The sequence below is a fragment of the Pezoporus occidentalis genome, unplaced genomic scaffold (assembly GCF_034315485.1).
Source record: "Pezoporus occidentalis ecotype Australia unplaced genomic scaffold, CSIRO_AGI_Poc_V1 ctg42, whole genome shotgun sequence".
Taxonomy (NCBI): Eukaryota; Metazoa; Chordata; class Aves; order Psittaciformes; family Psittacidae; genus Pezoporus; species Pezoporus occidentalis.
Genome location: NW_026915747.1, coordinates 3,398,352 through 3,409,570, shown reverse-complemented (window position 1 = coordinate 3,409,570; position 11,219 = coordinate 3,398,352). Strand labels below are relative to the sequence as shown.

At 40.1% G+C, this 11,219-nt stretch overlaps 1 protein-coding gene across 5 annotated transcripts in view; it reads right to left on the bottom strand.

Annotated features, from left to right (window-relative positions):
- The window catches only part of TRABD (TraB domain containing), a 35,306-nt gene that overhangs the window by 4,291 nt on the left and 19,796 nt on the right, over nucleotides 1-11,219 (bottom strand). For all 5 annotated transcript variants that reach the window (XM_062634229.1, XM_062634230.1, XM_062634233.1 and 2 more), the window contains 4 exons: nucleotides 8,878-8,988; nucleotides 7,382-7,521; nucleotides 5,025-5,197; nucleotides 2,291-2,402 (listed from right to left, as the gene is read on the bottom strand). In XM_062634229.1, the coding sequence (XP_062490213.1) occupies nucleotides 2,291-2,402; nucleotides 5,025-5,197; nucleotides 7,382-7,521; nucleotides 8,878-8,988 (536 nt within the window). The remainder of the gene's footprint in view (nucleotides 1-2,290; nucleotides 2,403-5,024; nucleotides 5,198-7,381; nucleotides 7,522-8,877; nucleotides 8,989-11,219) is intronic.

Genomic DNA, 11,219 nt, shown 5'->3' with positions numbered 1-11,219 from the left:
AAGGTGTTCCCTTATGAGATTTTCAGATTAAAGGAAATGCACAGGAAGAGTTTCAAAAAGGTGCACACCCTGAACAGAAGATGGGGTAAAGAGATGCCTTCACATCTTCTTTCCTGCTTTTCTACCCCTTCTCAATCAGAGCTCCTCAGTGCAACTAAAAATCAATTTGTGATAATCTGAAACAAACAGCAAGGTCTGCTCAGGGTCTGGTTTAATGCATGAACCTTAAAAAGTGGAACTCTGAGAAACATGTGTGTTTCTATACAGACAATTTCCAAGATCACTGCAACTCATACAACCTAACTAAATAACCTGTGGAAGTCTGAAAAACTTTTCACTTTAGAGAAGTAAGAACCACTAACACACAAAAAGCCCTGCAACTCTGCTCTGCAACTGCAGTGCAACAGCACAAGGGGTAAAAATGTTTGATGAGAAATGAGCCTCAAGTATAGTAATCTTTAGAATATAATTTGCTTCGTATTATTTCAGAAAGTCAAACTAATGCAATATTATTGTCTTATGAAAGATACTGGTAACCCTTCCACTTAGTTATGGCACTGGCACGGTACAGACAATTACATCAAAGAGCTTAAAACTTTGATGGAAAAGACCCCCTCTGCAACCTTGAAGACATGTAATCAGGCTTTGGGCTATTCAGAATCATAGAATAATTAGGGTTGGAAAGGACCTTAAGATCATTTAGTTCCAACACCCCTGCCATGGACAGGGACACCTCACACTAAACCATGTCACCCGAGGCTCTGTCCAACCTGGCCTTGAACACCGCCAGGGATGGAGCATTCACAACTTCCCTGGGCAACCCATTCCAGTGCCTCACCACCCTCACAGTAAAGAACTTCCTCCTTATACCCAATCTAAACTTCCCCTGTTTAAGTTTGAACCCGTTACCCCTTGTCTTGTCACTACAGTCCCTAATGAAGAGTCCCTCCCCAGCATCCCTATAGGCCCCCTTCAGATACTGGAAGGCTGCTATGAGGTCTCCATGCAGCCTTCTCTTCTCCAGGCTGAACAGCCCCAACTTTCTCAGCCTGTCTTCATACAGGAGGTGCTCCAGTCCCCCGATCACCCTCATGGCCCCCTTCTGGACTTGTTCCAACAGTTCCATGTCCTTTTTATGTTGAAGACACCAGAACTGCACACAGTACTCCAAGTGAGGTCTCTGTCATGTCAGTTCTGTAGTTCTGTAATGTCAGTGATGCAACCAACATTAGCCATACAATTACATGGATTTGGGCAACCTCATTTTACAGGTTATTTGCAACGGAATATGGACATCTAGTTCATGACTCCAGGCAAGGCTTAGCCTTAAAAGAGACTTACAAATGGCTAGGCAGGGCTTCTGTACATTGCATTATCAGATCCAGACACTGAAAATCTGTCTAAATTGTATTTTAATGCCTAACTGCACCAGTTAGGTGCGGCATAGCCATTTCTGTTTTTCAGAGATCCTGAAGAGATGAGTGAGGCACGTGCATAAACACAGTAAACTGATGTGGTAAGACAGAGTGCCAGTATTTGAAAGGCTCTATCATCCTGAACCACTGCAACCAGCACTACCAGGTTGTATTATAATCCTGCCTACATTTCTAAAGTCTTGACCTTAGTGGCTTTATAGGATACACAGTCTGAACATTTTGGTTCTCCAATTCCTTCTTTTTAAAAGTACATACTATTTTAATAGGTACTCTGAAGCAGAGTTCACCAGATTCATCATTTAAATCAACCTATATTTAGGTATACACATTAGAACATATTATTACTTTATATATATATATATATATATACACACACAGCTAAAAATAGGCTATGTGCAACTGTGAGAGTAAGCTTGTCAGAGCTAGTAGTGTCCTGACACAACAAAAGCTCTGAATACTACAAATACTATATATAAATAATTTGTATAACATTATACAAAAACTAGACTGGAAGCCTGGTTCTGTTTTCATCATCTGCTACAGCCCTCATCTGAATTCTTGATTTAAAAGACTGAAATGTGAATCAATGCATTTTCTTTCTAGACAAGGGCATCTTCTCATCTCCACTTCCCTTGATATCCAACTATTTAGTTTTTCCCCTTGGATATTTTCTTTTCCTTTCCAGTAAGCACAATCTGTGAGCGCTGCAAGTCAATGAGCTGACAAGATGACAACAGTGATGCTTCTTCAAGCTGTGATGAAGAACTAAAAAAAAAACCCCAAACAAACCAATTACTGCTGTCTTTCAGCAAGAGAACCTGCTGTGTCAACACATAGGAAGTGATGACTGTTACCTCATTATTTCCTGGATGTTTAAGTCAGAGTTCCAGTTCTTTTCAATTCCAGGTACATGACCCATCCCAACAACACCAACTACAACAGCTGGGATATATTTTCTAGGTTCACCTGAGAAAGAGAGATGGAGAGAAAAGATTAGTAAAAGAACTAATTCCTAGCTATAAATAAATAGGTAATGTGTGAGATTACAAAATTTGATTCTCCAAGTGGTAGGGACTCTTACTACTAGATATTAAAACTCTGTTACGTACCAGAAGTAAACGCTCATCTTACCTACTGTCTCTTATTTTACAAGCTGGAAAAAAAGAATGCATCAGTATGGTTTTTGGATTTTCAGGACATACTGGTTTTGGTAAACAGACCCAGCCAGGGCTCATGCTCCAGCCTCAGGGCAGGACAGTCAGCACATGCAAGCCAAATTAGTTTCTTTCCTTCTCTGTGTAGGTCATATTTCTGTATTGCCGATCAGGCACAGCCCTGGTCTTTGCCGTCTCCTGAAAAGAGAGCTCTCTCCACCACTTTGGGCAGTGGCATCTGGCACACATCCAAATTGTGACAAGACCTGGGCTAACAGTGAGCAAACAGCACTTGAGCCTACGCTTGCCCCTGTTAAATTTATTGGTAACAGACCCAGCCTCAGCACGTAACAGCAAACCCCATCCATTTGTGTGGGTAGCCAGTCACTATCTGACCACTGCAACACCTGCCAGCTCTCACCCTCACCTCCCATCTACCATCCAAATTCCACAACACCCAGTGGAAGTTAAAATGTTGTTCCTGAAAGTTGCAGGATTACCTCTCCCCCCAGTGAAAAAATGGTACTGGGCCACAATAAAAATAATTCACAGAAAACTTTCTAAATAATAGTAACCAGGCTGCTTTCCTATGAGAGAAGTTAGACATAAATGTAATACATAAATATGTATGTATGTCTGTTCCACTGTCTTGCTTTAGGTACCCACTCTTGATTTTTCCAGAAATAATAACCGAAAATTAAAAGCAGCCCCTCAAAATCAAACAAAACTGCACTGAGAAAACCAAAACCATTATATACATTTTCAAAATAATTTCTTTGGACTTGTCTCTTCTCAGCCTATTTTAGGGTTATTCTAAATCAGAGCTGCAACTACAGAGGCAGAACACAGTGCTTCAGCAGAATGGGCTGTCCAAAGCACATCGCATCTACTTCAACCTCACCCACGTGTTCCTGTCTGCTTCTGGGCAGGACTCAGCAATGCTCAGCATCCTGCCTGAAACTTAGTCCTCAGAGAAACTTTCATCCCCCTCTCAGAATATGCTGTGTGGAGTAAAGACAGAATGAAAAACTAAATGCGCAAGTTACATTTGCAAGCTCTTTGGAAGAGGTCCCCCAAGCAAATAGTCAGACAAAGGCTAGAAACTAATCAGACCTAGTTTAGCAATGTATCAGACTTAAAGTATATTTGATTCCTGCAAATAGTGTCCAGGAATTTCCCCTTATTATGTCCCTACAATAGCAAATGATTTGGACAATGGTGGTGATGTCATATTTCTGCTCATCTGAATTGTGGGCATCTTAATTATCTAATTTGTCTCTGTTTTTTCCCCCCTTTTTTTGCCTCTTGCAAGCGTGAACACACAGAAAGGATTACATGTATATAATATAAATGCACAACTTCTAAACAAAACTGGCATTGTCTCTTGTTAACTAAGAGACAATGACTATCAATCAGGTAGTCGCTCACATTGTTGTCTTTTATGGTCCCATCTTGTAAAGTCCTTCATAACGTACACAAACCCCTTCCAATTTCATAGGCATTCACTAAACCAGTGTTCCAGAGACTAAGCTTTTAAGAAGGTAGATTTAAGGGGGGGGGGAGGAAATCAAAGAGCAATTCCTCTTGCGGCTCATGACCAGCCAGGACCAACAATAAATTTTCAGCCTGCTCTTTGGACCATCTGAACGCATCTGTGTCTCTCAGTCATACCATCTGAGCTAACAGGATATAGTGTATATTTGGACAAACTTTATGAAGGCAGCACTAAGATAATATTAGGTATGGGAGATGCAAGAACACAAGTGCAATCCCCCTTGCTATTTTTTCAACCGCAAAATAGTGCCAGAGGTCTGCACTGAAGTGATGACAAAGAGTATCTTCTTAAGACAGTAAATGAGAGGTAACTTGTACCTCAGTATATTTATATCTAAAAAGGGCATGCAGATCACATGTGGCAGCAAAATACTTCCAAAGGCTAGAGAAATTCAATTATGCTTGCTGAAATATGCAGAGTAACATGTTTCATTATCATTGCCACATCTTCAGGGTTCCTAACAGCCCAATTTATAACAGGCAAAGTACAAAGAAGTCTGAAGTTAGAAATAATTAAGTAAGAAATGCGTTCCTGAGCAGCTAGTGATGACAATAATGAATTTGTTGAGATAACAGGATGGCAGTGAGGTGGACATAAGCGTAGACTGCCCCATCTTGTGCTGTAATACCAGATGCCTGTCAGGCTAATTAGTATTTTCCAGTTTCATTTAAATAGCACAGTGAGAAAGGCATCATAATTTGGAGTCACTGCTCTAGGTGGCTGCAACAGCTGGGTAACATCCCTTTTTAATTTTAAGCACTGTAATCTTACATGACACATGGCACACATGAACAGAACATCCCAGATTTCCTGAGAGCTGAACACACGAGTGCACAAAGAACACTTTGCTGGTTATAACATGTGCATTAAAACAATTACTTTCTGAAGCTCGAGGTAGTTCTATCTGCTTTGCTGCTTGCTTCAGCATGTAGGTCAAGTAAATATCTCGTTCTGAGACAATTGTCCGATGAAGATCAGGGAATTCTCCAATCATTTCTGCCATCATCTGCTCCAGTAAATCCTTCTGTTTGCATTTCTCCACATCATCCTTACTGAAAGAAAGGAAAGTTTTCTCAGTATCTGTTATGCTTTTGGAGCCCAATAAAGACAAACCAACGAGTCAAAACAATTGGGTATTATACACATCATTCACCTAAACCCATTCTCTACAGTTCTCCTCCAACCAGTTCTTTTCTCCGAAAAAGAAAACAGTCTCTATAAACTTGCAGAACTGGATACCTAACAATGCCTCTACAGTGAGGGAAAGGGAGAGAGGTCACTTGCCTCTAGCCAGTTCAACTGGATTTTCACCCTTGCCAGTTTAAAAGCTGACAACTCAACTGAGCAAAGCACCAGGGCTTCAAAGGACCCTGTTATTGTGGTGCCCCACTTTCAGTATATATTAGTAAGCTTAGAAGAGCCAACATAGAACCCTCTGGAGGAAGCAGATCTCATCACTGAACACACAGAAGCTGTATTTAAGGAACAGAAAAAGCACAGCCTAAGGGAGTCTGAGGGGACGGAAAGAGTTCTGCAGGTTCCTAGTGTCAATCACAGGTCTTCAGCAAGGAAGTCAAAGTTGTAAATCAATTACCTGAACAGAAGAATAGGAAATAGGCAGAAAATAAATAGAAGCTGCAGGAACAAATGTAATGAGCTTTTTTATTTTTATAGGTGCTGTTAACCTTCTGTTTGTGCCCACAGCTGTAGTACAGTCATAGTTTGTGGCAATAGAAACATCTGTTTTCACATCTCTTGTCTACTGAAGAATGATGTCGAATATGCTTTCTTTGGTTTCCAAGATCAAAAGGACACTACAAATGTCACCAGGGCAACAAAAAAAACTGATGTTGAATTATCACTCCATTTTCCATAGAATCTCACATTGATGACTGGGTGCACAACACCTACACCCAACAACTCCCCAATTATAACCACTTTTTCTTTTCAACCTCTACCCACGTTTATTTGTAAAAATCAACGTAGCAGATCAATCAATTGTATGACAACAACTGAGATTATGGCCAAACTTCAGTGGGAAGCTAGTGTGCATATACTATAATTATCTTGATATTCCAGTTGAAAACCAAAATGTTCTTAGGATGGATAAAAGAATGCAAGAAGCCATAGAGAAATATATCCTTCAATGCCCCCCCCAAAGCCTGCAAACAGTTTCATGCTGGTATTAGATTAGTAAGAAAACTTACTTTTTGCACATGAACTGTAGTTATGGCTTGAAAGAGAGTAAAACTCATTTTAGAAATTATTGTAAAAGCAAATATTTACAGGAAATGACAATTAAGTACAGAAAAACAGCAGGTTTGATTTATACAACTACAGCTTGAGCCCTGGACCAATTTTAAACGCCTATAAGAAAAGCCATGGATCATTTCCTGAGTACAGCAAAGTTGAAGTCACAGGGCATGACAGAGGCACTGAGATTCAGAGGATACATTTCTGGCAAGCCTCCCACCACTGCAAGTCTGGTAGGAACAGACTGAATTTAGAACAGCTGTGCATATGTTCTCACCCAGTTCAAGTAAGTTACACACACCTTGTGGGAAGAGGAAGCAAACTTAGTGCAGGGATGTCTCTAAAGGGCAGGGAAACCAAACTAAGAAAGAGAAGAGCTGTCTGGGAAATATTACTGTAAGGCAAATGTTCCTAACAATATGCCTTTATAAAGGCAATAATCACTAACAGTCCACATGTTGTTCATAAATTTAAACGTTTTCTCTTGTTTCAAACAAAACATCTGCTCAGGCAGCAGATTCAGCTCTCATGCTGCCCTGATCTACACGTCAATTAGCACAACAGGCCCAAGCCCTTTGGAAATCTTAAGGAGGTATAAATCAGCATACTGAGGCCCTACTCTCTACAATATTCACACACAGTAGTAGGAAGGATTATTTTCAGCATAGAAATAAATAAAAATAAATAAATACCTAAAAGCTTAAAAAAGGTTTTTCTTAAGCACATTAGGAATTCTCCAGCACTAAATCTTTCACTTTACCTGGCAATAACGTATCAAAAAGCAATTAAAGAGCAGGAACAGGACCAGAAAGCCAGCTTTCTTTTCAGAAAATATGGTTTATTGCAGCAGGCTGGGTACCTTCTCATTAACTTCAAGTTTAATTGCAGCAGGCTGGGTACCAAAGACTTCCAGCTTGTACTTGAAGTCAAACTGAAGAGCTGAGCAATTCACCACAATTAACATATGGGATGCTTATTCATACCTGATTGGGTCAGACAAGAAGCAAAGGCCCCAGGCAAGCTTGACTTTTTGCCAGAAAGAAAGTGCAGCAATTGCTCTCTTAAATGTAACAGGGATGGGCCGGTCTCCAAGATGGAATTTACAGAAAGGTACTTTACTGGCCTGAAAAAGAAGATACAAATTAAGAGAATGTTTGTTATATTGTTCTATACAAGGTAACTTAAAATAAATGGCAAATAGTGTCATATTTCAACATCCAAAACATGTTTTGGTTTTGCAGTAAAGTTTCTAAAATACTGCTTCATAGCTACAAGATGCAGTAGGTATTACAGTAACAACATTAAGTTGTAATGCCACCCTCTTTAGGTTAATTTCACCTACGCACAAAGCTTCTGCTTATGACCAAAGCTAAACAGAAGGGGCTCAGTATCTGTCTGGGTCTGAATAAAGTCTAACAACAACTGTGGACATTTTGCTTTTACTTAGGATTTGTCAGGATCAGTAACCTATCAGTTTCTCATGGTAAAATATATTCAAGAAGGAGCTTATGAAAGAAGAACTGATGTCAGATACCACACAACAATGTGAGGTGAGACTTCACTGTAGCCCAGACTGACAAATTTTAGCACAGTACAGGATTTATAGAAAGCTCTTCCCTATGCATGCTTCTTTAAAAATATCGAACAACCACTTCAGAACAGGACAGAGCTAATATAGATGTATTTTTTCTTTCCCACTTAAATGTTTCACTGTGGCCTGGAAAGCTCAGGAAACTAAGCCTTGAAATAGTTCTCTTTTTGTTACAGATAAACCAACCGAATAATTTCAGATTTGTTAACAACTATGTTATCTCAGATTTCCTTACTAATATGTAACTTAAAAAACAGCAAGCTCCATTCTGCAAGGTGGATACATAGAGGAGAAATAGTGCCTCAGGATACCCTGACAAAAAAAAAACCAACAGAGTAGCTGTGATACACAGCAGAAGTTCAGCTGTTTACTTCCCAGTATCAGAGCTGGCAGTACATTAAAAGGGAATGTTAACAGACCAGATGTGACTAGCAGAAGAGTCACATACTTCATTTCCCTAACAATCTTTCTAGATGAATGTGTTAGATCCCATTAATGCTTTAGAGCTGGTTTTCACAACCTGAAATCCTGACACAACCAACAGCAGGATCAGGATCCATATCCAGAATTCAAAACCAGTTATTTAGCAGGAAGAAGCAGCAATAAATTATTAATGAAATAGAAACAAAAGCCACCAGAAATACCACCAGAAAAAACCCTTATCATCTGAAGCCTTTGTGGAGTTTCTTTCATGCCACTTAGGGCTACAAACATCTGTACTTTCAAGTACACTTTGAAGCTGAAACTGATTCTTAGACCTTCACAGGCTTCAGCACAAGCATGGCCAGAGTGCTCCTTTCCAGTCACTAAAAATTGGTTTTATTTAGTTCAACTCTGGGGGCAAAAGGCCAATACCTTAACCTCAGAAAAAACATTTCAAGTTTGCACCTCTTTGAAAGCCTCCCTGAATTCTCCTCCTGGGGCCATTCCCAGCTGTTCTGTGATGTGAGCAGAGACCTTCAGAAGCAGCATTTGCATCAATCCAGACATGACTCCATTCTGGCGGAAGAGGGAGAAAAACATTATTATAACTTAAAAAAATAAATTAACAAGCTGTGTGGATTTCTAAGCAGAATACACTGCTCACAGTCATGAAAAATCCTTATCAATTATCTTAGTGAAGAAGCAGCACTGAAGCTATCTTTTGGAGCTAGTGAACAGTACCAGCTCTTCTATCAATTTTTGTATCAGTTGTGAAGTAGCTTTTCACTTCAGTGTGGCCAAGGTATTCTCACTTTCAACAAAAATGCATGGCAGAGTTAAGAAAATAAAGGAGGGCAGGCAGTCTATATTACTTCACTTGCCCGAAGAAAGCATCTGAATAACTGAAAGGTCAAACAGCCCATACTGTGCATTTAACTGTTCTTGATCCATCTGGTTACAAAAAAACCACCCCAAACACAGGAGTATATTGCACTGGCTGTAGAGTGAATGCCATGTTCTATAGATACTGAAAGGGAAATAGCTAATGGTCTAATCATAAACACTTCCACAACCCTGGGAAAAAATAGGCTGAGGACCAGTTAGGTTAACTGACACAGAAACAGAATCTCACATTGTGCAAGAAACAGCAATGCATGGCTTCAGCACATAACACCTTTGCAAAAGCCTCACAAACCCAAGTGTGACTCACTCCCAACAAGCAGACTGAAGGCCCCTCCTTGCACAGTCTATAACTTTCTGAACAAAGATCTAAAATAAGGATTCTTCTTTCTAAGAAGAAAAGGAAACCTCAAATATACTTATGCAGAATTTCCCTTCCCCATCCTTTTACAAAAAAAAAAAAAAAAAAAAAAAATCCATTCATAGCTGTTCCTTCTGTCCAGCTCTGGCTGTTCTCAACCAGTTATTTTTACAACTAAGACCTGGTGGGTGAGTGTTAGCTGTCCCAGAGTGAAACCTGTACCTTAGTTACATATCTGCTCCAATTTAGCATCAGCCCACGCCACTACCAGTAGAGGCATTCCCCCCTCCCTCACCAAAGGCTCATTTCCTGTTGTATTACAAGCTTCACATAACCAAAAATGAGGTTACAAAGGATAGCCTAAATTAATATAAGTGCTTGAAGTTACCAGAGGAAGGTCCTGGTCTCCATTCATTGCATTTAGGGCCACGCTCAAATGACCCACCCTGTGCCACATCTGATAATTGTGTGACCTCTCCAAAGGCTATAGGCAGTTTCTACAATTAAATGGACTGAAGAGCCACAGAGGACCAGAGCTGGCAAAAGAGGGCCTGTTTTCAAAACCAGTTGATTATCTGTTTTGTCATGCTACAAACTAGCAAGCATGGCAGAAAAACAGGGCACTGGGTTCCTGGGGAGAGATGAGGAAGAAAGGGCAGCAAGATAAAGGGTTTTCAGCATCCTTGAGATACAGTTCCAAAGCCTGGGGGACAAGGGTTTCCAAAAGTTCAGAAAAGATGCCCACAAAGAAAACTGGGATAATGCAGCCTGAGGGTATCTGCTGGCTGCTCTCCCCTTCAGGATTGATGTATTTGAAGTTTCATTTCTACACAGCGACAGAAAGATTCATGCTGCTGGCTAACAGAGGAATGCATCTTTGAAGTGTGTCCCAGTTATCTGTGTTCAACCTGCATGGATCTCAGGGCCTGCCGTATTTGCTCAGCATCAAAGAGATAAAAGGTGACAAGCAGCCTATGCAGAAACCAGCAACAACTGGCCAGCCAGATAGTGTCAGGGGATAAAGAGCAAAATGTACAAAAAACAACAGGAGCAAGACAGTAAATGAGGTTTTTACTGATATCAGATTATTCCATGTCAGATAAAGGAAAGGTGATCACAAAAGAACATTAAATATGAGTGGCTGGCAATAGTTTCACAAGCTAGATGCAACAGCCATAAACCAAAGCAAGCACAAGTAAGAAAAAACTTAACTACACAGGCAGAGGGATGCAGAGCTGTTAGCACACAAGAGAGAGAATGTGAAATACCAATTTTATCAGCCCAGTGTTCAATAGCAGTCAAAAAGCAAGAATAAAAAGAGGGATTACCAGAAAAAGAACAAAATAAAAATCTCAGTATCAATGGGCTGCTGTACAACCTTTAGCGAACAGCTGTCTTGAAAACAAGATACCTGAACTAAAAAATGTGCAAAGAAATACCAAACATATGAGAAGAGATTAAACATATTAAATACTCATGAGGCTTGGGAAAGGATGTCTGAGGAAGATGCAATCTATCAGACATCATGACTAGCATGGAGAGAGTG